At 37.5% G+C, this 26,453-nt stretch overlaps 1 protein-coding gene across 4 annotated transcripts in view; it reads right to left on the bottom strand.

The window, feature by feature from the left end:
- Positions 1–26,453, bottom strand: part of tiam2a (TIAM Rac1 associated GEF 2a) — an 86,439-nt gene that overhangs the window by 5,657 nt on the left and 54,329 nt on the right. For all 4 annotated transcript variants that reach the window (XM_026285321.1, XM_026285322.1, XM_026285323.1 and 1 more), the window contains 9 exons: positions 26,217–26,261; positions 24,986–25,153; positions 23,776–23,880; positions 23,577–23,655; positions 23,403–23,492; positions 23,035–23,247; positions 15,291–15,382; positions 2,441–2,626; positions 356–424 (listed from right to left, as the gene is read on the bottom strand). In XM_026285321.1, coding sequence (XP_026141106.1) covers positions 356–424; positions 2,441–2,626; positions 15,291–15,382; positions 23,035–23,247; positions 23,403–23,492; positions 23,577–23,655; positions 23,776–23,880; positions 24,986–25,153; positions 26,217–26,261 — 1,047 coding nt within the window. The remainder of the gene's footprint in view (positions 1–355; positions 425–2,440; positions 2,627–15,290; positions 15,383–23,034; positions 23,248–23,402; positions 23,493–23,576; positions 23,656–23,775; positions 23,881–24,985; positions 25,154–26,216; positions 26,262–26,453) is intronic.

Raw genomic sequence — 26,453 nt, 5'->3', positions numbered from 1 at the left:
TCACTAGTAACTTAAGAAGCAGCGTTAAAGTCATTTTATGTTTAGACCTTGTCTAATTTGTGCAAGGGCATGCTCTAGTGTCCATTAACAGGGCTTTAATATGGCCCACTCTTCAGCACATATTGACTGATCTTTCCTCAGGGATATCCTGAGTCTTGTCAGGGTCATATCCAGTTCAGCAGGCGGCAGGCTGAAAGCTGGCAAGTTGAATGTGCAAGTCTTTAGCATCAGTCACATTAGTGGGGACATGCACGCTTGTGGCAAAGTACCCAAAATGCATCACTGACTGTGCAGTCTGTGAGAACTCAATCCAACACTGATCCCCAGAAACGCTCCAGTATTGGGTTTGATTTACCTCGTCTTGGCTGAGAAAGGTCTCCTTCTGCAGGGGCTTCAGGTAAATTTCAAACAGGCAGTTCAGGTCCTGTATAGAAGAAACAGAGCACAATATTACATCATGAGCTCTCTAGAAGTAGCTTCTCCAGAATTATTTTAACTACATTAAACCTTTTTTGGGTAATACGATATCCTATAATACAAGGTTTGAAAAACAAAACATGCAGGGTAATTAAAAATGTAAAACATGATTAAAACATTAGGAACAAGACCTTGCACAGAGGTTGTACCTGCACTAAATTATTGGTGTATTTCTATAAGTGACAGAAATAATACAAAATACAGTTCATTAATAGCTTAAATGAGACAGTACTACATAACAAAAAGTAGTATGAACCCTCTTGGTTTTTGTTTATATATAAACATCTTGTCAACTAAAAGGCAGTGTAAACTAGCACTGAGTTGAATATACAGCACCACAAGTATCCTTTTTTTAGCAGTGCAAAGGCTGTGTCAATGCATTTACTGTAGGAATCTCAATTCCACGGTACAGCTCTGTTCCAAAACTCTGTGCATTACCCTGCCCCTTAGCCCTTTAAAACCCCAAATCACAACTGATTTTAATAATGTTTCACATTTCACAGTATAGCAGACAAATTAAAACGTATATCCAAACTAAATTCTATTCAGAAATCAACATTACTTCCTCCAGTTCATTCTCAGGCTTGACTTGATTTTTTACTGAGCTCAACACAATGCATGTTTATGTCTTCTTTGTGAAAATGCATGCAATGCTGCCTTAGAACCTTTTGGTGCAGTCTTTGTGTTAGGAGCATGTTTTTGAAGCCTTAATGCTTTCCACAGATGCAGCTCACTAGTTTTTGAAAGAGAGAGTTAGTGTATCAAACTCAAACATTGATTTATTCTTGTGCACAGTGACTGACATTCTTTAGACATCATTTTAATCCAGCAATGTAAAGATGCCTTCGCTTGCAAAATCATACTGAAGTTTCTCGCCAGAACTGGACCAATTATGGATCATCCTCATACAGTACTTATGAAAAATGAAACAATGTCACGTGGTACAATGTACATGTAAAAGGTGGATTTGCAACCCTACACTCTCCTTCAAGTATTAAGTTGTTACTGCTAAATTTTTGCAATGACTTCAAACCCTACCTAAGACCCTAATTTTTTACCGAAATTAAAGCTGAGAAATCTATATTGTCGGTCTAGCTAATACTCACACAGCTGCCATGTTTACCTGTTGTAGCTTAACCTTGTGGGCATGAAATAGGCACTGACAGAGTCTAAATGCACCATCAGAGAAGGTCTGGAATGTCACTTTAACTGTTTCGGTTTCAATGATTTTGCATCACCCAAACAGTCAAAACTGAAAATTCATTCAAAATCAAAGCCGCTCCCCTGTAGCTGCCAGACCTGCACTTTGTGCTGTAGCCATGTTATGGCATCGCTAGCCTGTCTGTGCATCAACCTGAATATTCTCATGAGGCTGATTTATAGCAGTCTGCCATTGCCGATGCAGCATATCACAGACAAATGGCTCCGGCACAGGACTCTGGGATGGCACTGTTCCCCCTCCCACAAATCACAGAGTGCTGGAATAATCACACACCTCCCTGATACCTATTAACCACGGAGAGCACATAACCATTACTGCAGAGTTTTAATGCCATCTAAAGGTTCACCGTGAATATCAGCAGGGTAAAACTGACATCACATAAGCGATCATATGCAAGCCTCAGGATTATTCAGAAAACAGATGAGAGGGGAGGCATTTCTATTAGGCAGCTAGAGGAGTTAATTAATAGGCGGTCCTTCAGGACTCAATGAAGACTCTTCCAGCTATCCATCAAATGTGTTCTGTCAAAACAGCCATTTTCACCTCATAGGTCTTTCATTAAACCGAGGTTGAGAACTGAACTGATGTGACTTCCATATTAACACAGAGCTGAATAAATAGGTGAAACGGTTCGGTATTACTGAAGTCAGAGTATCATACAGATGACTGCATGGATCTACTCATGTGAGACCTCATTTCTGTCGAACTATGTTAATAGGGGATTACAGAGTCAGTTCTCACCTTTACATAGGATTTCTCTGTGTCCACTAATTCCTGGATGACCTTGCATAGTCTCTCTGTGGCAGACATGTGACGTGGACAGGGCCTGAGCGTTGCAGCCTCTGGCCCCGTTTGCTCCTGGACCTCCATCAGACCTCCAGAGCCCTCCTGGAAGGAGTGGTACAGCGAACACACTGTATCCACACTCTGCAGGAGACACATTTAAAATAATGTCAAGTAATCAATCAAAGGTTTAGGAAAACAATAGAGAATGTACATAGAAAAAAAAGTTATAGCATTTTATGTCATTATAGGATGAATAAAACGGATTATGTAAAGGTCACATTTTGCACCAGTACTGCTCTTAGTTGCATGCTAATGTAATAGTGCAAAGTAAAAATCATATCAATAAAATGTTAATAAATATACATTCACACACACACACACACACACACACACACACACACACACACACACACACACACACACATATATATGTATGTATATGTATATATAGTGCATCTACAAAAAAAAAAAAAAAGTTCTTTATTCTTCCTGTTAGTACATTTTATGAACCCTTACGAAAGGAAAATATATACCAATATATTTAAGAAAATATATTTAACCAATTTCTGTAATATATTGTGATATATTGTAATATATTATTTTCCCTTTTTATTTTCTAATACTTTATATATTTGAATACATTTAATAATATATTGATGATATATTATTGCAATATATTGGAAAAAAATAAATATAAGAATATATGCCTAATATATTATAAGATATTTTCCAATATACTGCAATATATTTTTGTTTCATAAGGGAAAACAAGTATTTGAAAGCTTTTTCTAGCTGTTGTAGAGAAATGGTCCACATATGATGTATGCAAGTGTTACATAATTTATGCTGGATCTACACACTACAGACATAGCTGCATCACATATTTTAAAACATTGCGATCGGTTTCCAAACAATAAGACACTGATGACTTGAAAGGTTTCATCTTGTGTCCAGCTCTGTCAGCACTTACAGTGGTGAGGATCCCAGCCAAATTCTTATTAAGGTGGTACATCAATACAAACAGCGATATTGCTTACAGTGAAAGTCTCAAAATAAAGGCTGCAGCATCTCGGTTTCAGCTTTCAGAGAGCTGTGAACAAGTGAAACAGCTGACAGGGACAGATCTGTGACCACAGGGGACAAAAACAACACCAAAGCCCTTTACTGGCTTTAAACCAGCCAGACTTCATATTGAACAGAGCACATACACCCCGCTGCTGCAAAAATATATAAACTCAGCACTTCTACCTTTTCCTTACATGTATGTTCACTTGCATCCTATTAACCAAAGACCCTAAAACCACCAGAGACAGAGAACACATTACAATGCAAAGAGTGTTTTTGTGAAATGAGTCTGTGACTCAGCCAGAAGAGCAGCAAGAGAAAATGGGATCTCACAAGGAACAAGCAGATTGCTTCTGCAGTTCGGTTTACTAATTACAGCACGGCCACTCCAGAGACCATGTGCTTCAGTAGCTTCAGAGTCAGTTTACTGTGCCGGGAGAGAGAGAGCAAGAGGAATAGGTAAGCTCAGCCGCAATCTTCTGACAGAAAGCTTAGCTATATTAGACCACCCAAAGCAAACACTGGGGCTCCCAGGACATCTTCTCGCACATTAGTTAAACAGAGCTTAAGGAGCCTCAAAAACACTGCACTGAAAAATAAACATGCCTCAGCGTGAAGGTTGCATTAAATATGCAGTGTGTAATTAGCATGAACTGTAAGTGCACAAGCATAGACGGTTGCTTTCAAACGCTCCTGTATTTGTGTGACACTATTCTGTGAACAGTGTCAAACATGTTTTTACAGCATTGAGCATTGGAGCCAATCACAGACATGTTTGTTGTGCATGTGGACACAATGGCCAATCAGATGCATGGAGTCGGGGTATACTTTCGGCTTAAGCAACTTTTCAGACAACTAGTGACAAATTCAGCATTTTTTTTTTTTTTTTAACCATAGCTACTTTCCAAGTGTCAAGGTTTTGCCTTCCTGGAACAGTCACAGCGTTCTACATCTGCTCTGCTCAGTGAGTGGCAGAGAGGAGTAGTGGGTTAATAAAGAATAAATAGAAAATCCTACTGCTACTTGATCATTTTACATGTAAATACAGCCGATATCACAGTACAGTAAATGTCTTTAACTTGTATGTATGTTAAGTTTGTCAGATGATGACAGCTGTAAAGCTGAATATTTTAGAAGTGTAGCACAGCAGCTTCTTAATAGTTTAAAAGTGACAGCTGCTTAACATGTTCATGTGTAAATGAGAACACATCATTGGGAGCTTGGCTGTATTAAAGGGTTAGTTAACCCGAGAATGAAAATTCATCCATCTTCTACTCACCCTCGAAGCATCCTCTGTGTTTGTGACTTTCTTCTTTCAGAATAATCCAGTCCGAGTTACATTAAAAATTGTCCTTGCTCTTCCAAGCTTTTCAATGGGGTAAGCGGGTGTTTGTTGTCAACAGTTCAGAAGACGTGAAATAAAGTGCACGCATTTGTAATAAAACATCCCTCACACCGCTCTGGCAGATGAATAAAGGCCTGCTGTAGCGAATCCATACGTTTTTGTAAGATAAATATCCAGATTTACAATGTAATAAACACTTTTTTCCCCCTTACTTTAGTAAAGGAAAACCAGTCTCCTCTTGGCTTTTGAAATCCTTCGTCGTTTTTCTTTATATTGTGACCAGTGTTTTGTTTTGTTCTCTTTCCGCACTCGTCACTAACCACGCAGCGCTGATGCACTACGAAATCCACCTGAACATCTTCCAGTTGCCAACAGTCAGCAGAAGTGAGAAAAAAAAGTGTTAATTAGGAATGTTAATATTTATCTTACAAAAACGCATTGATTTGCTACAGCGGGCCTTTAACGACCCCGTGTGAGGGACGTTTTATTATAGCTCCGCCCACTTTATTTCACGTCTTCTGAACTGTTGACAAGAAACACCTGCTTACCCCATTGAAAGGCTTCCATTCAAATATACTACATTCAAATATACTGAGGACTTATTACTTTCTTGTCACTCAATCATCCTAACGTATGAATTTCTTCAGTGGAACACAAAGGATAATGTTTTGAAAGTCAGTGGGGTCTAATGAATCCAAATGAACACTGGAGCCCACTGACTTTCGTTATACGGACGAAAAAAATAATTAAATACACTGATATAGTAAAGACGACATTTTTCTAAATATATTCATTTGTTTTCCACAGAAGAAAGAAGCCTATAAATTGTGACAGGATAAAAGAAAAAAGGGAAGAGTTACATGACTCTCCCCAACACTTTAATGTGTTATAGTCTCAAACATCCTAGATTTGAAAGTGAAAGTGAAGTGACATTCAGCTAAGTATGGTGGCCCATACTCAGAATTTGTGCTCTGCATTTAACCCATCCGAAATGCACACACACAGAGCAGTGAACACACACACACACTGTGAGCACACACCCGGAGCAGTGGGCAGCCATTTATGCTGCGGCGCCCGGGGAGCAGTTGGGGGTTCGATGCCTTGCTCAAGGGCACCTAAGTCGTGGTATTGAAGGTGGAGAGAGAGCTGTTCATGCACTCCCCCCCCACCCACAATTCCGTCCGGCCTGAGACTAGAACCCACAACTCTTCGATTGGGAGTCCAACCCTCTAACCATTAGGCCACGACTTCCCCAAAGGCTATAATAAAAATAGCTATAATAGGCTATAATAAAAATAAACTCCCAAACACATAGATAAGAGGCAGAGGGAGGCAGGAGACATCATGTGGACACATTAATCGAGCACCTTAGAGTCGGTGAGAAACCCCAGCCTGGCACAGACAGATAACAGTAATTGTGGCTAGTGCACGTGTCAGGAGGTTAAGAGGAGCACTGCAGGTTTTGAAGACTCCATACAGGTTCCTGTTAACCTCACGAAAGCACCTGAAAATGATGGCTTTTCTCACTACACACATACATTTACACGGAGTGTGAAATGGCTGTATAAGTTCATGCCAAGTCACTGTGAGAATCATAACAGTAAACAGGCCAATACAGTGTGTATGACAGAATGGTACTCCATGAAATGTTTTTGTTTGCATGCTGGGTGACCCAAATTCTAATTAACAATGATAAAGGGACCATGTGGAGGTGAAAAAGACAGTAACACGAGAAATAAGAGTTGAACGCTTCAGTTCTCGATTTCTTTCTCTCAAGTCCCTAGATGACAGCTCCTTCAATGCTGCGATACCAGCTGTCAAAAAGCTTCAGTCTGACAATCCATCCTCCCTGACAGAAAATGTTCACAGCTCACTGTTTGTGGAGGAGCAAAACTGCTTGGCAGCGCAAGTTTGAGATCCGAATGACACATTGGACCCACTTACACCTTATTAACATCTGTTTTAAGTGATCTGAATGTGATCGACAACACTAAATATAGATGTAAGTGGGGTCCACTGCATCTTGAAAATTAATTACTATCCACTCATTAAATGGTTTGAAAGCAAAAAAAAAAAATGCCACAAAGTCCTGTCTTCTCAACACACATGCACACTCAAAAAAAATCTGCAAGAATACCACTTCTGTTTAAATGACATGTAAACTACATTTTCCAGTGGAAACATATAGTCGTTTTAAAATGCTTTCTCTTAATCCCTTCAAAAGCATAAGCATAAGGAATATAAGTGTTTACATGATGTTTCGGAGCGCTGCTTTTTGCAACAACCCTGGAATAAGCGCTTTTCTGAAATAAATGTAAACCGGGTCACAGCGGATAATGTTTCAGAGACATGCAGCTCTTCACTGACAGCCCTTGGTTTCACTGTATTCTTATTACACTAAAGCATGCCATGAATGTAAAGGGCATAACTACAAAATGCAGGCGGCATGTCATGTGAGAGGAGGCAGGTGCCTCTGCTGAACTGATTGACTCTTTACCCTGTCAATGGCCGCTTGTGATGTTTGTAAATGGCCCTCACGTGTGCCCGAACAGGTCAAACTGGTGGAATTGGATTAACTATTTACAAAGTATTAACCCACTCACCATTTTAAAGCATGTCTAAAAAAGAATAATAATAAACTCCAGAGTCAGCTGGTCTTTAGTGAGCATTCAACTTGGTCAAAGGTGAACTACAGCATATTTTTAGATTTAAAATAAAATGAACAAAAATCAATTATTGAGCAGTAAACCTCTAACCTTTCCCATGATTCACAACACTTATCAAAGCGATTCATAATTTGTGTTGAGAGGTCATATTTCTTGGAAAATGTCATCTTTATGTGGTTATTTCATGTCTGCAAGCAAAAATAATACGGTTTGACAATTAGAGTGAGTGCAGTGGTGGGAAGTGTGTTAATAGTCCTGACAGCTTGTAGCCATATCTAATAAGCAACATCATTAACACAATGGCTCACTCAAAAAGGCAATCATCTAAAGGAAACGCCCATTGATTAAATAAAGAAAACTTGTTCAGAGAAGAGTAAAGGAAAAGTGACAGAGCCCATAATAAAACACGTTTACATTGGACTGGCTTTTCAGAGATGGCGACAACTCTGACGCTTCAAATAATTTAAAACAGATCCAGAGCTGGCTTTTCCACTTGACCGGTATTTAGGAAGATTTTCTCGAGTAACTCCTAAATACTAGATGACCACTTCTTTGATATTACACTTTTAAATTCATGTATAATCAACAGGTCCGAAAAGAAAGTGATATTTTATGATACATATAATAATTGCAAGAAAATAGTTAGTGGTAACAAATGCTACACAAAATGTCCTTTTCACCATACTAATTAATGTATTTGAGGGGATTTTTAAGCCACATTTTAAAAATGCATAAATAATGCAAATATTTCAAATAAACAAACTGTGATACCACAGAAATTGAAAAGCATTATAGGATGTATTGCTTATTTATGTGTTAAGGTACTAAGCAATTATTAACATTAGATAGGCTCCATCTCTATTTGATCAGACTTTACAAATGACTTCAGTTCTTTTTTCCTTTTTTATTTGATTTATTAACATTTTCTTGCTTAACAAACAATAATTCATACAATTAACCCTTAATAAAATAACCCTGTTAATAATTAATGGGGATCAGTATTTTTTCTTGTTGATCCTCTCAAATGTCAGTATCAGTACTTACTGTGAAGACTACTCTGCTCCAAATGAAATGCAATCAAGTGGTGGTCACTAGAGACACCAACGAGATGCTTTGTCTCAGTCCATAAATACACTCACCGTGAAAAGCAGCCTATAAAGTATCCTCCAGGCAGCTATGGAATGGAACTTGGTCCTTCTGGCCAGAGAACAGCCCTTCCTTCTAATCTTGCCCACTCTGAAAGCTGGCATGTTTGTGGAGTTATTCTTCAGTTCTGGTTTTGTCACACTCACACTCTCGCTCCACTTTAACTTATGTCTCCTTCTTCTTAAGTCAACAATCAAGCATTTTCAAAATCCTTGATGTAAGGCCCATTACAGTATCTTTTTAAAGCTCAGGGCTTTCAGACAGGATCTAAAAATCGGTCACTAGCAGGTTTTTTGGACATGGACGCTAGACTGAAACTGCTGCTGCCCACTGAAATCTGCATATCAATTGCTGGCTCGCATGACCCCGCTGCAGTTTCCAGAGAGCATAACAAAGTGCTCAGACAGTTCGTAAACACTACCAGTAGCCTAACCTTTCAATAACGTCAACACAATGGAAACGTTTCTGGATGGCTGTGAACACTAAGACTGACATTACCACACCACTGTAAAGAGAAGTACGCCATCAGAGAGGAGAAGGAAAAAGACAATGATTTTATTAGATTTTTTAAAAATAGATCAGCTTTTCAAAAAGTCTCAAAATAGTCTGAAATCATCCAGCCTGAACTCTCCTCGGTTCTTTGCTCTGGGCTACCACACAGCTCTCAGGGAAACATCCTATTCTTAGAAGTATTAATGTGAAAACATATTTAAGTAAACATCATTACATCTGATGTCTGGTTCTGCGCAGGAGACAAAATAAACCAGTCTGAGATCAGAGATGCCTCTCAGAGCGTAACAGTAAAGCTGGCTAGGATCTGAACAACACATTAAACATGCACCAAATACACACTAGCCAGTCAGACCTTTAGATCATAGGGTTTTCTGTTAGTTTGTTAAAAAACAATTGCAAGCAATTTATTTATAAAAAGTTTATATCATTCCTTATATGCACATCCTTTACTCTGATAAAGGAGAAAAGCATTGTAATCCAGATAACTTGATACACTATAAAAATGATTTTGCGATTACTGGAGTGTGTTACACAAGAAATTATTATTTCAGTGTTTCTACTTCAGAATCCCACGCTTGATTCATTGTTATTTTCCATTTCTTTATAATATTTACTACTGAAATTTAATATCCGATATTTAATAATATTTAATTTCTGAGTGAAAATTATTCAATAATTTTTCAGTAAATGACAAAAATATATTTTAATGCAATAAGTCATTTGTTCAGACGTTACTAGTCATACAGTGTGTTTGTACAAGATTTCATCATTTAGTGGGTACAGGTCTTTATCTTGTAACATATCTTGGGCTTGTTGGGCAAGGCAATGCTAGACATGACAAGTCAAATTTATTAGTAACACGTACACACTGGTAATTCAGTTTCACTTTCCCCTGCAACACCAAAAAGATTCATGTCTTGCTCATTTAGAAGATAAAATGTGCTCTTCTGACCTTTTACTACCAGTGTAATTGCTTTAGAATACCAAGGAATAGCAAGACATAGTCATCTCTACCCTGCTCTGTTTCCACAGTCAATTTTCCGACTACTCTCTTCCCCCCTAAAAGTGCAAAGTGGGATACGGTGTGAAACAATACAGCATGGACTGATTATTTACATGTCGGTATCTGTACGTTATATTTACTGGTACAGAGCATGCATTTCAGTTCATTTTGACTGATGCTGAAACAATTTGGACTGAAAAAAAATGTATTGCTGTATTGTATAGCTCTATTGTAACAGAATGGTAAACACAATAAAGATTACATAAGTAATGGTTAAATAATTATAGAATTATAGAAAGGTTTTAAAGTGTAGTCTTCTTTAACATTTAGTAATCTGAAACAAGTTTGCAGCAGAAGTCGCATAGATAAAAAAAAAAAAAAGGAAAATATGTCATTAAGTAAAGGCTTAAACTTCATGCAATAAATGCGAATAATAACAATGTGATTGATATCATAACTATATACAATATCATCAAAATGTCAATGCCACAGTTCAATATTCATTAGAATTTTTTTTTTTTGTCTGTGAATTTTTTTTGACTTTTAAGATGCTGTCATTACAACAAAAAACTATGTTTCAGCGTCATCGTAAATGTAAATTAAGAACCACACTTTGCATAAAATACATATGAGATTACATTGGACAATAAAATTATCTTGGATTGGGACCAACGATTTGCATAATTTATATTGCTTTGCATATTCAAGGACTTTGTATTGTTTAAGAAGCATAATTTGAACACTTTTATTCACATATAGCACTTACTGACTGTTAATGTACCCTGCTTAAAGGCTAGTTCTGCACTAAAGCATGTTTACAGCTGCAAAACATACTATTAGACTCATTAAACCAACATCACCCAAAGCAACGTGCACACAAAAAAAAGAAAAAAAAAAGAGTCCATGTAACTAAAGAAAATCCTACGACTACAATCACAGATTTGGCACTTTAATAGCTGAATGAAACCATGACAAAGAACAAACCGTGGCGACTTCTCTAAGGTCACTGGAGAGGGACTGTGGGAGGCAGAAGGATTATTGGTTTTGTACGTCTGCCAAGAGAAGGATTATGCTCATTTGGCATATTCTGTGGGCAAGGTGTTAAACTAATGCAAACTCCCCTCTTCAACAAGTCACCACCAACAAACAGCGAGTAACTCTTGCAGCACTTCAATCCTGACATACTGGTTTTATTGTGTTAATTCCCGGAAACTCAGACTAACTAGATCTTGCATAGAGTGCTGCCCATACAACATCATAAAATAAAAACGTATGGCAAGCCAAGAGGATGTAAAGACCCTGGAGAAAGCACTGGCCATTGCTCAAAGGAAAATGTCCTGTCATGCTGTAGCAGAGCTTTGACAGGCTGTGATTCATCCCTTAGGATACAGCAATTGTGCCATGTAGCCATCTTCTTTTTAAAGCCCGATAAATAAAGACACTCACACATAAATTGACGTGGATAGCCAGGCAATCCAAACAGCACTTGCAGTTATATGCTCTAGTGCACATTTTAATCTATTCTTCTTCATCATCAACCACTTTCAAGCAAGTTTTAATATTGAAACCCAATCTGTCAAAATAATGTGCCCGATTACAGCGAAAACAAGAAAGTGATGTTAACTCAATGTTTAATTAAGCAATGTCAATTCCGCTGATATCAACACCAATGCAATTAACAAGCCGAAATTATTTGGTAAAAACTGATTGGGAGTCAATCCCCCCCCCTTGTATAAATATAAGAGCTTTAGGTACCATGTAAACCGATCCTTCTGCACCATTCTGGCAGGCCATGCAGGCAGCAATATCCTCCAGCAGTCGGGCCAGCTTGTTCTGGAGCAGCCGATGTAGCGTGAGAAGAGCGGAGTTAAAGAAGATATCCTTGCCTTCCTTGACACAGTCTGGGCAGAACCAGCACATGGCAAGGAAGGAACAGAGAACCTCGACCGGCGAGTGCTCACAGAGGCAGAGCTCAATGAGCGAGCTGAGGTAGATGCATGGCTTGGCATCCCGTTTGGTCTGCTCTGCCATTGGAGTGAGCCTCGTCCCATGGGCAGTGATCTTAGTGTTAGTTGTTTTTCTTCTACGGATCTTTTCCCAATCTCTAGCTGTGTACAGGACTGTTAAATAAGCCCAGATTATTAGTCAGCTCACAGCCATATGCTGACTGACTGGCTTAGTCATTCCCATCCCCCTAGTTCAATGGTGAACATGGTATAGTTGCAAATTATGGGGTAGCTCCCAAAATGGCTTTTGCAGCCAAAGATGTATTTTAAGAATGATCGAGACTTTCCAACTTCAAGCATATCTTGTCAAATTCTTCTGCTAATGAAATAAACTTAAAAGCTGAGCTAGTTGACAGTTTGATATTAAAGACCCTTCCCAGATACTACAGCCCGTTTGCCCATAAATAAGGTTCATTTCTTGATCTGTTTCTTTATGACAGATGAAGAAAAAGTACAAGAACTTAGGAAACAGGTGCAACAAATAATTGGGGGGTGGGGGGGGGGGTTTGTTTTTAAGTGGATTGTTTCTGTCTTGGATGCCAGTTAAGAGTCTGTACAGAGTTTGGTGTGTAGTTCCATACCCACCTTATTTTAAGGTCCAATTTTTGCTATTAACAAACCTAACTTAACTATGACTTTTGCCTGAATAAACTCCTAATTTGCTGATTATTAATAGTAAGTAAGGTAGTTAGTTTTGGGTATTGGGTAGAAATAAGGTCATACAGAATATGTGCCAATGTGTTAATAGGCTTGCAACTAGTTAATAGTGAAAATTGGTCCATATACTAAAATATTACCAAACCTCCAAATTATGACAACAGAAACACAGCCACACGCTGCCTGCAACAGCACATTATATACCACACTACAGTTTACAGCTATACTGACACATTATTTCAATAATATAAACTACACTCTCTTCAGCCCTAATGGAGGTACTGATCTAGGGCCTGTGACAGCAGCCATATCACGATAAAATCAATTTACAGAAACTTAATACAAGTAATTACAAAGTGAGGAAAGAAATGTGTTTCCTATGGACTCTGATAACAGTTCACACAGCTCTCTTCACAGCTCTCAGCAATTCATAAAGGTGCAAACAGACCCAGATACAGGAGTATTGTAAACTGCTATGTGCATAGGGACTCATCTGTTGTTCATCTGCAAACAATAAAAAAATATCCCTCTCCTCGTCTAATCCACCTCCTCAGAAGATCAGTTATAGAATGATAACTGACGTTTCTTACAGTCACAAGCAAAAAAGCTTTGCAAAAGAGGAGACTGCATTAACAAACTCAGTAAGACATCCTACAATGCGTAATATATAAAAATCACAACATAACATGCAGAACTGTCTTCCACTAGAGCAAAAATTCACTCAGAGGAGCCACTGTCCACATGAATTTGGACTCACCATCTGGAAAACTAAAGCGAAAACATTTTATGAACATCTTTTAACATACATTTTTCAGTGTTATTTATTCTGGTGTAGCAAGGCAATACGCAATGAGCATTGCAGCACATCAACATGAGCCTTTAATTAATACATTTGCACCTCAAGAGTGCAGCAGGCTTGCAACATTAAGAAAAATAAATCTTTATACTGTAGATTAAGGGGCCATTTGAACGACAACGTTTTCAGCCAAAAACGGGAAACTTATTCATTTATTTTTCCCCAAAGTAAAAGTTGACAACGTTTTTGTTTTTGTGTAAACACCCAATACGGGTATCTTTGAAAACTGTGAGATCATGAGTAGTACGTGTTAGGTTTGTAGACATGAGCAGTATGTGGTGATTTTAAAGGCAGGCGTGTACAAACATACACAACAATGGCGGAGTGCATGATACTGTTGTTGCAAGGGAAAAATGTTTCCGTTTTCGACTACATCATTGTCATGATAACACAGCATGAAAGACATCTTGTTTAATGTGTTCAGCTTAAGAAACAAGCAGAGATTAAAATATCTTCATGGGACACTCCACTTTTAAATCAAACAACCCATCCTTTTTATGAAAATATAAACAAACACATGGGACTTCGGAAACCAGGATTGCACATACAACTTTGTACCGCTTGTCTATAAAGAAAACAGCAAAACATCCATGCTCACAAACATTCACAAAAAATGTTTCGCTTCTTTATTTGGTACACCAGTGCACCTGCCTGTAACTAAAGTGTCTAGTTAGCTACTTGTGTTTCAGCAGCTCAACTAAGTTGTTAAAACTAAAAATAGAGAAATATGAGGTGATACGATTTTCTGTGAAAAAAAAAAAAATTGGAAGGGTGTGAATTACAGGGGCTTTGGGAGGGGGGTGGGCTGATGTGTGATAGATGTAGTGTTGCTGAATTTATTATATTAATCAGTTTAATATAATAAAAATATATATTTTTAATAAGTTAATAACTAAGGTATATTAACTAGCACTAGTTATATTAACAGCTCCAACACAATGAAAACAGAGTAACGTGTAAAATAACCAGTAAACACTTGTTTCAGGACTTATAGTTACACATGTAAAGAATGGAATTGATTTTTACTGTAAAAATGAAGGGTTTTGAGTATGACTAAATGAGATGAATGGATGAACTGAAGTGATTCAAGAAGAACCCATGTGCAGTGTTAAAGCATTGTCTGTACACATAGCCTTCAGCATAAATACAATCTCTTGTTCTGGTGACAGTAATAAGCAAGCAGTGTGAAGGCCAAAGATCCATGAAGAGGCTAATTACTAAGTGATAACGAACACTGGCAGACAAGCTTTGACAATGCAGCTGATGCTCAAGATGTACATACACGCACACATTTGTTTTGGTATCTTCTTCAGGTATTTTTTTCATGTGCTTCTACTGTTTTATATTATGCTCATATGTTTCATAATAGTTTTATCCTATACCACTCACAGAAAATTTTTAGATATTGAAACATTATTTAACATGTTTATTGATCCGTTTTAGTTGAGGGGACATCTGTGAGCTTCCCACGATGCAAGCAAAACAATAAGCCATCAGAATTTGTGGAATTGAAGAATTAGATAAAAACAGATTTGGATTACTCTTTACCTTGCTGTGCTGAACTGTACGATGTTTGCGGTGTGGATTCTGAAAACCATCATCTATAGCCAAGCCTAAGTTTTCTGCCACACAGGACACATCTGAGGAGAAAGAAATTGTAGGCAAATATGTCACAAACACAAGTAAAGATGCTAATAGTAAAACTGTATACAGCACTGTATTGAAACTGTAGAGATTTGGTAATTCATTAATTAATGTACCAATCAATCAATCAATCACCTTTATTTATATAGTGCTTTAAACAAAATACATTGCGCCAAAGCACTGAACAACATTCATTTGGAAAACAGTGTCTCAATAATGCAAAATGATAGTTAAAGGCAGTTCATCATTGAATTCATTGATGTCATCTCTGTTCAGTTTAAATAGTGTCTGTTTTAATTTGCAATCAAGTCAAGGATATCGCTGTAGATGAAGTGACCCCAACTAAGCAAGCCAGAGGCGACAGCGGCAAGGAACCGAAACTCCATCGGTGACAGAATGGAGAAAAAAACCTTGGGAGAAACCAGGCTCAGTTGGGGGGCCAGTTCTCCTCTGACCAGACGAAACCAGTAGTTCAATTCCAGGCTGCAGCAAAGTCAGATTGTGCAGAAGAATCATCTGTTTCCTGTGGTCTTGTCCTGGTGCTCCTCTGAGACAAGGTCTTTACAGGGGATCTGTATCTGGGGCTCTAGTTGTCCTGGTCTCCGCTGTCTTTCAGGGCAGTAGAGGTCCTTTCTAGGTGCTGATCCACCATCTGGTCTGGATACGTACCACATACCAATTCACCAGTCCCAAAGTTTGAACTGGCAGAAATAGGGTGACCATATGCGCCGTTCATATGGGACACGTCCCAGCCAGGATTTTAATATTGCCTAAAATATCCAGGTTTTGGCTATTTGCACTGTGCAGGTTGATCGTTGTGTAACATTCATGAGAGCAGAGCAGATGCTCCTTATGCTTTCGAATCGCTTTCACATGTTTGTTCGTTTTTGGGGGGGATTTGTGCGCATTGACGCTTCAAGTCAATCGAACGAACAAACACGTGCACATATTTGCATCGCTTTGATCGTTCCCTCTAGATCTCACCTTCTCACACGCAGCCCCACGATTGGTCGATTATGTACAATACCTGCATGTTATTGGTCAAACTGCTCTGGGTGTTTTAGGCATTATTAAAATCCTGGTTGGGATGTGTCCCGTATGAACGGCGCATATGGCCACCCTACAGAAAGTGAACTACAGTATGTGGAGAAACACACACACACACACACACACACACACACAAAAATTGCAATGTTTAACCAAAAAGCAGAACCTGGGCCAAAACATGAAATTCTCTCTGAAAGTTACGAGATGTATAATATATGGGATCTCAATGCAGGTCCCCTGTGTGTAATTTTTTTGGGTGAAAATCAAGCAAAGCATATTGTCTCAGTAATAATTATATAGTGCTCTTCTCACTTCAGTGCCGTTTCCCAAAATCTTTATCTAATGTCAATGTATCTGGCACTACAGCGCCTCCACAGACAAACAGAAGTTCCTGCAGTGTGAAACAGTGTAATGTTTGTTTTATATAGTGTGTGTGAGTTTATATATATATATATATATATATATATATATATATATATATATATATATATATATATATATACACACAAACACAAAAATATCTTGGTGTGATGGAAAAGCCTCATTTTCAGCAGTCATTACTCTAGATTACTCTGAACTGTTACATATTCATTTAAAATAATTTTAAAGGTATATCTTTAGTACCTGATGGGTTTCTTTTTATTGACACAGCTGAAATGGTTATACTGCTCAATGAAGTGCTGAAAATTTCCACATTGGCTGCTTAAGTATTCAGTACCCTAGAAATTCTTGAAAGTTTTGTTTGCTTTTTGTATTTGACCAAAAAGAAAGGAATTATTCTAGCAAAAACTGTTCTTCAGAGAAAACAGGCCTATTCCATGCACTACTCTCTTGAAAGAAGAAAACAAATCTGATCTAACCAGGACAGATCAGAAAAGTGAATGGCCCAGATGTACAACAACAGGAGGTGCACTGCAGAAAAAGACCCCTCAATAGCGCTGTGGCAAAAAATGCCAAAACGCTTGCCGGTGCCTTGTCTAAGACAAAGTGAATAAGTAAAAATATTCTAATTGCTGAATTTTTGATTATTTCTGTTCTAAATTTAACTGTGGAGAACATAATCTTCAACCAAAAACGGTCTCTGCTTTTCATGGGGTAATTTATTTAACTTTTGAACATCTTGATGCCTCAAATTCTTGATGGTTTTGCAAGCTGTTGCTTTACCATGGCTGCACCCTGTGTTGCTAAATGAAGTCAAAGAGTGGTTTCAATGACATGACCAGAGGCCTGCTGCAAACAACAGGAAAACCATTCTACAGTTGGTCTCTCTTTTGTGTGGAAACACGCATATTATACACAATATAGAAGTCATGTGTTTTGATGTATCTAATCGGAGCCCTGATTATAAAAGATTATGAATTATTACTCACACTACACTGAAGATGCACTTAAGCATATGCAGTGTGCCGGTGTGGCCTAAGCGAAAGCGACACACCAGATTTTAAGTTTACGTTTTTTTTTAATAGGGGTGAATTTCAAGTTAAAGGATTAGTTCACCCAAAAATAAAAAAAATAGGCTGTGTTTTACTAACCCCACAGGCATCCTACAGTAAGTAGTCATTCAAAAGGCCCTTGGAGGTGTATATGATTTTCATCTTTCAGACGAATCCAGTAATAGTTATTAAAAAATTGTCTTTGTTCTTTTAAGCTCTATCATTGCAGTCAGCAGGTGTTGCATTGTTTCAATCCAAAATAAATTAAATAAAAAGCTCCCATTCATTAAAAAAAGGGCTCTTGGCTTTTATCGAAATCCTCAGACATTTCTCTTTACAACATGGTAGCGGGGGGTGAACACAGGCCTCCTGTGAATCAATGCATTTTTGTTAGAAAAATATTGAAACGCGGAAACTCAGCGGAGAGAGAACAGTCACTAATCTAGAAAGTATAATAAATAAAGTATAAAACAAGGATTTGTATAGAAGAATTTTGGAGGATTTCGATATAAGCCAAGAGCTTGCTTAAACTTGCTTCTTTTCATCCTGTAAACAAACACTGGTTTTCTTGAGACCCTCCAGCGCATGTGCATATATCATATGTCTTCCACCCCGGAACTGCTTCTGTGTACAACTGTTCGCGCAAGCTAGATTTAAAGTAATAATTACATTTTGAATATGAATATTTTTCTAACTATAGGAGGCCTTTGTTCACTTCCTGGAGTCATGTAACTCACTATTTAATTTCTTCTGGACTGAAGCAATGAAACACCCACTGACTGCAATGATAGAGCTTGAAAGATCAAAGACAATTTTTAATATAATTTTGACTGGATCCGACTGAAAGAAAAAAGTCATATACACCTAGGATACCTCGGGGGTGACTAAAACACAGCTTAATTTTAATTTTTGGGTAGACTAACCCTTTAAGTATAATCCATAGGTAACTAACTGAATCCTAAGTAACTAATCATGTTTGTGTGTTGAAAATTACAGAGAGAAACTACACCTTTGTAACAAACTGGCTGTTATTAAGCCTCTCATAAAAAAACCACAACTAGACCCCAAAGAACTAATTACAGACCGATCTCGAAATCTTCCTTTTCTGTCCAAGATACTAGAAAAGGTGGTATCCTCACAATTATATTCCTTCTTAGAGAAAAATGGTATATATATATATATGAGGAATTACAGTCAGGATTTAGACCGTATCATAGTACTGAGACTGCTCTCCTTAGAGTTACAAATGATCTGCTCTTATCATCTGATCGTGGGCGTATCTCTCTATTAGTTTTATTGGATCTTAGTGCTGCGTTCGACACTATTGACCATAACATTTTCTTGAATAGACTAGAAAACTTTTCCTATTTAGCGCCCAAACTCTGGAATAACCTACTTAACATTGTTTGGGAGGCAGACACACTCTGACAGTTTAAATCTAGATTAAAGACCCATCTCTTTAACCTGGTTTACACATAACACACAAACACATTTCTAATATTCAAATCCGTTAACAGATTTCTAGGCTGCATTAATTAGGAAAACTGGAATCAGGAATACTTCCAATAAAACACGATGTACTTGCTTCATCGTTAGAAGAATGGCATCTACGCTAAAATTAGTCTGTTTCACCGTAGCCACCAGATCCAGTCTTGGTTCCTTGCTGCTGTCGCCTCTGGCTTGCTTAGTTGGGGACACTTAATATCCATTGATTCTGTCGACTTGATTGCACAGATACTATTTAAACTGAACTGAGCTCGATGATGACATCACTGAATTCAATGATGAACTGCTTTTTTGCATTATTGACATACTATTTTCCTATTTAATGCTGTTCAGTAAATCACACATGGTGTAGCAATTGTGTGGCTTGCAGTTGCACATCATCAATTTCACTAAAGATCTTACATTTTGCACACTGGTTCATAGCCAAGTGCACACTGCAAGATCACTGAAGGTTGTTCAATTTAAAGTTTTATGGCAAAAGGTGTCCCCAGCTAGTTGCAGACAATATGGCAGAAATCAGCTTGTTTTAAATCTGACTAGTCTGATGGTGTACATTCTCTGCCCCTCTTGTTTTCTTACTTTTCTTGGAATGTAATGAAAATCAAATGAGGCTGTGTGGGACAGACAGATCCTTGATCATCTCATTTTCACAGCTAACAACTTTCAATACTGTTTATTACGGTGTTTTTGTCTACTGAAGGCTATTTAACTGTGGCTTAAATTCATTAATATAGTGAGAGTTGAGAAAAGTAAACATATTCCATAGTGTACAGAGGTAGTTTGATTGAAAGAAGACAGCAGTCCCTAGAAACAAATAAAATAGCGCCTGAACTGACTTGGTCAAACGTTTGTTACTGTAGTTGCAGAACTGCCCAGAAATGCTAAATGACTAAAACAAAGGTCTTAATTTTTAGCTTTTGTTGTAGATTTTTGTAGCAAGTGACTTGCAATTCTGTGTTACTCACAGTGCATGATATATCCATCATGTCTTTCCAAGTAAGACATTTTGCTTGATTTTGTATAATCAATGATACAGAGACAGCAGATACTACTGAAGTAATCGATACTGATTTAGACATGAACCAATAATAAGGAATTAAAGATATATAGCTGTATATTCATACATACTGCAATGCTGCAATACATTACCTTAGATTGTAGCTACAAACAAAATAACTGCACATAATTACAAAATGTTTTCACACTATTGACCATAATCTTGCAATAACTTTCCAAAACACACACATCGCATCAAATGTTTAAAATGTACGTGCTAAGGAGTTAGCACTTAAGATTAACTTAATTAGTTAAGACGCCTAATATAAAGTGAAACCTATAACTTTAAACAGATATTATATACAAATAAATAAATCGCTCTTACAAAACACTCTTGAGTAACCACTGCTCTGCGCATGAAACCATGATACTCACTGCTCATGAGACATGTTCTGTAATTAAGAACGAATAATCACTGATAATACAACATAAATAAATGTAACAGCGAATGTGCTGTGATGTTCATTCTGTCAGGCACCTACCATGCAAGGATAAAACCAGCCAGGGTTCAAAACCAGCACGCAACACCGTTCCTGCTCACAGTATACAGACTGCTTTCTGTTTATCACTTTTATAAATGACTGAGATAGTACAGGCAGTCTGAGGAAGTCAGGGGGAGGAAATATGGGGAGGAAGTTTACAAGTGAGGTGTGACAAGTGTCAAATGTTTTTAGCAGTGAGTTTTGAATGCATAACAAGTAAAGAAAAAGTTGTCAAAGATGCAGTGTATTTAGGCCATGTTCAATTTTAAAAAAAACAACTGCTACATTAAATTGGAGACTTGTATTTTTAGAAACAGATTTCATCTAATGTTCAACATTGCAGCAATGCAGACATGCCAAATTTCTAATGCCAAACTTTTCAGCAAGTTGGTTTTAGTGCCTTATTGTGGACCTTATTGTTAACAGTCAGAATTTGTTGGTAACAGCATCTCAACAGACTTTGTTTCAATTATCATGTTGAAAAGAAGTATAACCAGGGTTCCCACACCTTGATAAACTTTCCAGGCCCAATCCCTCAAATTCAAGTACTTAATGTGGGGACACATTTCAAGTGAGAGCGAGGTTACATCATGCTATCTTTTGTAAGATACATTTTTAAAGTTTTCATGTGTCAAACACAACTATACAAAAACAGCTTCTTTTTTTGTTTTGTTTTTGCATACATTTTTGGCCATATGACAGAGCTCTGATATTCTATTTGTTGTATTTCTGTTTTGCATAAAACTGGAGAATATTCGGTACATCCTATAATAAAATGATCTGATATTAACTTTTGCATGGATTTAGTTTGAAAAGAGCTTAGGCTCATGTAAACAGAAGTTACAGGGTTTACATTATCTTAACAAGCAAAGCAATTCAACATTAATTTCCAGGTGTGTCTGTGAAACATAGAGGTATCATCCTATTAAGTCTTGTGCACGCATGAACACCATGTAGGGTGACCGTATTTTGGTTTTCCAAAAAGAGGACAGTTGGTGTGAGCAGGGCGGAGCTCTGTTGTGTGGTTGGTTGGTGGTTAAAGTAGTGCCCAAAATAGTGCAATGACCATATCCTAAATATCAACACTGAAAATATGTCATTGCCATACCTAAAATACATATTTTACAGTCACTGTTATGCATATTGATCATAAACTCAGCTAAAAAGCTTCCTACCAGTGGCCCTCCTTCACAAAACTTTACATCTAGCACAGTTTTATCATAGGCAGAATGCAAAATGTTTCAATACAAGCATTTTAGTAAAATTGAATTAAACAACATTTCAAACCTTTAACCCACGGGGAAAATCAACCCATTTACAGTTTAAAAGTAGCCATAGGAGAAAAAAAAAAGACCTGGCAACCTGAAAAAAAATGTAGGTCCAAAAAGAGGATATGTCCAGGAAAAATACACTCTAAGGTCATGACAACATACAACAAAGTACCTCACTAAACGGTAAAGCGTAAATGCACGTTACTAATTAAAATCAAGCAAGCTTCAATGCCTTATTTGAAAAATAAATTCAAGCACTTTTAATTTTCACAAATATATGTCAGTTTCACAAACTTTCAAGGATTTCAAGGACCTGTGGGAACCCTGTATAATGCCAGTAAGAAAGTGATACTCTCTTTCCCACCAGCTGTCATGCAGATGTGAAATGTAGGTGCCTAATGTGTTTGCTGTATGTCTCTATTTAGATACGTTTCAACTACATAAAAAAAAAAGAGCAGCACATAATTATATAAGTAGTGAACTGACTTGACTTTTAAGCTTGCAATTAGTGAATTAGACTGCTTTTATGTAATTTAGAAAGAGGTTAACACTGCATGTTCTTAGAAAGAGAAACAGTTCTGTATCAGAGTAAAACTGGATAGAGGAACTTGGGACTTGAGTTCAACTACTGAGAATTGACTGAATCATGAAAAGTGGTCTCAGATGTTTAAGTCCATGTAGTTAACTTTAGACCCGGTCCAGTTGAGCGAGTATGTATGCAGTTAGTGAAGATAGTGAATGCACTTCCTAGTTGATCTTTGACACAAAACTTGAGCTACATACAGACATCGAACATTTTTTCTGGAATAACATGCAGCTCTGAATCACTCGTGTGTAACTATGTGTCTTGTACCTGTTGAGGACTTGGCCCTTTGGTGGTTTTGGAGGTTGACCCTGTGCAGAGACCGTGTGTTTGCAGTATCTGTACTGTGCTGACTGGAGGGTGGATGATGTTTCACAGTCAGTTGCAGACTCTGATCGTTGAATAAAGTCTGTATCAGAGCCAGGTCCAGAGAAGACACCTCACAACCATTTAAAACCATGATCTCATCACCGGGCCTCAGACCTATCAGTTACACAAAACAAAAGGAGTGAAAGAAACCAAGGTTAGAACACCCTTCTTAAGGCAATATGTGAAAACATAAAAACGATCTTTAGGTGTTTCTAGCATATCCAAATAAATGCAATCCTTAAAGGAAATAACTGCACGAGCAAAAGTACCTTTGCTGAAAGCCAGCCCATCAGGGAGAACTTCTGTAACAACGATACGGCTGTTTTTCAGCTTGTCTACATATCCTGTAACAGCAAAGCCTTGAGGACGAGAAAAAAATCATAACGCATCATAAAGTGCCATCAGTCCCCACTTAAATCTCCGCTTTGCAATGACTTGCTTACCAAAGTCTTCAGTTACACTAGGTCTAGACATGTGCAGAGTGTAGACATTTAGCTGGCTGACCTCCAAATCGTCATATGACTAGAGTGAGACAGAAGTGTAGATAAGTGCACAATCATGCAGTTCAACAACTCTGCTTTTTATAAACTGGGCTGTGATCCAGCTGCTGCACATCAAGCTTAGCCATTATCAACATCTTACCATGTCCTGCAGGAGCTCATCAGCTGATGGGGTTGATACCTCCATCCTGTCTCCTACACATCTTCTCAGCCTTAAAAAGTGTAGGCTAGGATCCAGGCCCATGAGCTAAGACAGGAAAATCTATTTTAAGATCCAGCTCTTTCCACATACAATAAAATAAAATAAATAAATGGAGAGCGAAAAGACATAAAAAATAACAGCTTTATTGTACTGTATGACTTCAGAAGAGTTGGATAACAGTGTTGAAATGCATGTTAATGTATGCTTCTGCCATTAGGAAAAGAGCAGAGTGAAAATTTCAACTACTTCTGTCTTCCACAAAAGAAGGGGATTTTGACGTGGAACAACTTAAGGGTTAGTAAATGGTGAAATAAATTATTAATTATTTTATTTGACAACTCAATATGTGTAATCCTTTCCAGTTACATCCATGGAGATATGAGATTTGCCTTTTTCTTTTTCATGCCTTTTATTATTTTCTACCGTTCAAAAGTTTGAGACTATTAGTAAAAGCATCACAAATCTAAATTTTGATAAAAAATAGCAATAAATATTTAAATTGTAACAAAAATTATATATAAAGCTACTTGTGTTCACTGGTGATAAAACAAACAAAAAACAAACAAAAAAAAAATGTTTCTTGAGTACCAGCATTTGAGAATGATTTCTAAAGAATTTTAAAAACTGATGAAATGTTAAAATAAAAATTGAAAATAGCTATTTTAAATTGTAATAATATTTAATTAAATATACTATTTTCTGTGTGTTTTTTTTTAACAATCAAATATATTTTATGAAATTAATTTTTGTGGGGGAAAAAATTGCACAGCTGTTACGCAGAGAGCATGATGTCATCTATTAATTAATTTCCCTATATGCAGTCTATTATTTACATTTACTTTTAGCAAATGCTTTTATCCAAAGCAACTTACTAATGAGGACAAAAGCAGAAATCAAAACCAACAAAAGAGCAATAATATTGTTATACATTATAAAATGACACCCATAGCCTCAGATAATCTCTGCAGTTAAGTATGCTGACACATACAAACATAATGATGTGTCTGTGTCTGTGTTGATTCAGACATAACAGGCATATTTGTAAAGTAATTAGAAACAATGCAATAGCTGACAAATGGGTGTGTTGGTAAATCAAAGCAGTTAACCTGAACACTACGCTCATTCTTCAAAACAAAGAGGTGGTTCTTACCCTGCAGGTCTCAGCCAAGACATCGGTGACGGTGTGATGAGGTTTCAGAAGGACGCTAACAGTCTGGTAATTGGGCATATAGATGCACGTTGTGTTTTCTTGGCTGCAATCCCACTGGCTGCCTTCAGGTGGCACGACTGAGTAAACATTAGCCAAACTACCTAACCTCTGTGAAAGAAAACCAAAGAAGAAACTTACATTTATAACACTTTATTACATCTCCTTATTTATTATTGGTGTGATTTAATAGCAGATTTTTATAAATCCTAAAACACAATTCTCTGGTCTAGATAAATTATAGCAGTTAAGTATAACAAATTCAAAGACTATGTAAAACTAAAGCAATCGACTTTATTGGCATCATTCTATGCTTGTCTGAGGATGTGTCATAAAAAGCTCTTTCAGTGGAGATTTAAGTCTTTGGTGTCGGAAACAAACACGCCTATCCACCTTCACACACACACACACACACACACACCAGAGAAAACATGTCACGTCTCAGTTCCAAAGGTACAGACGCTCCACTCATTTCACTCAGTGAAGTAATGGCCTTTTTAGCAAGGGAAACAAAGTCACCTAAGACAAGTTGTATAACCCCATGTTTGTCCAGTGAGGGGTGTGAATGAAACCCTGACCAGCAGTGGAATGAGTCTGCATTCATTTACCACCACAGTAACGGTCAACTTTCCAACAGAGCAGCCAAGGGCAACCGCCCAGGACACACTCCTCAGTGTGTGTGGCTCTCAGCACCAGAGACTCAACTTCAGACTTTCCTCTACAAAGTGGGAAAAATCTTCTATGGAAGCTAACCTCCGCCCAGAATGCTAAAGATGGAATGCTGTCTAGAATAACGGCTGTCCTTTAACACGGTCTCTTAGCAACATCGGAGTGTTGGTCTCCGTGTACATACAGTGAGGAAGCAGTGTTTCAGCGTCGTACAAGCAATCACAAACTGTACATGTGGCTCAGTCCACACCCTTTCTTTAAATTAACTAGTTCCATCTAAATCAGAATACATCACCACCAATAAAAATGTGAGCATCTATCAGCCACAATCAATTATTGTATACATACACGATGAACAGAAGGACACCGCTAATATGTTTTGTACATGTAAAATGTGTAGGTTTATTAATATCCATGTTTTACAAATTTTGTAACATATAACCAAGTAAGCTTAAGCTCTTTCCAGAGGCAGGACCCAGTATTTTGTAAAAACACAGCAACGTACCTCAAAACTACAAGGAGGAATAGTATTTAGATGCCCTTCACCGTCCTGAAACAAGAAGGAAAAAACAAATCAGTGCAGTCTCATAAAATTCTTAGTCATATTTTTTTAGACATTTTGCAACCAGAGCCATGGTTACAAACACGGCAGCAGACAAACTATCATTTTGTTTCTAAATAAAACTTCAGCCAAGCAAATTTCCTGTAGTGAATTATTTTGATCTTAAACAAAGGCTTCGAG

Source organism: Carassius auratus, chromosome 17 (genome assembly GCF_003368295.1).
Source record: "Carassius auratus strain Wakin chromosome 17, ASM336829v1, whole genome shotgun sequence".
NCBI classification, from domain to species: Eukaryota; Metazoa; Chordata; class Actinopteri; order Cypriniformes; family Cyprinidae; genus Carassius; species Carassius auratus.
This window is presented reverse-complemented; position numbering and strand designations above follow the sequence as displayed.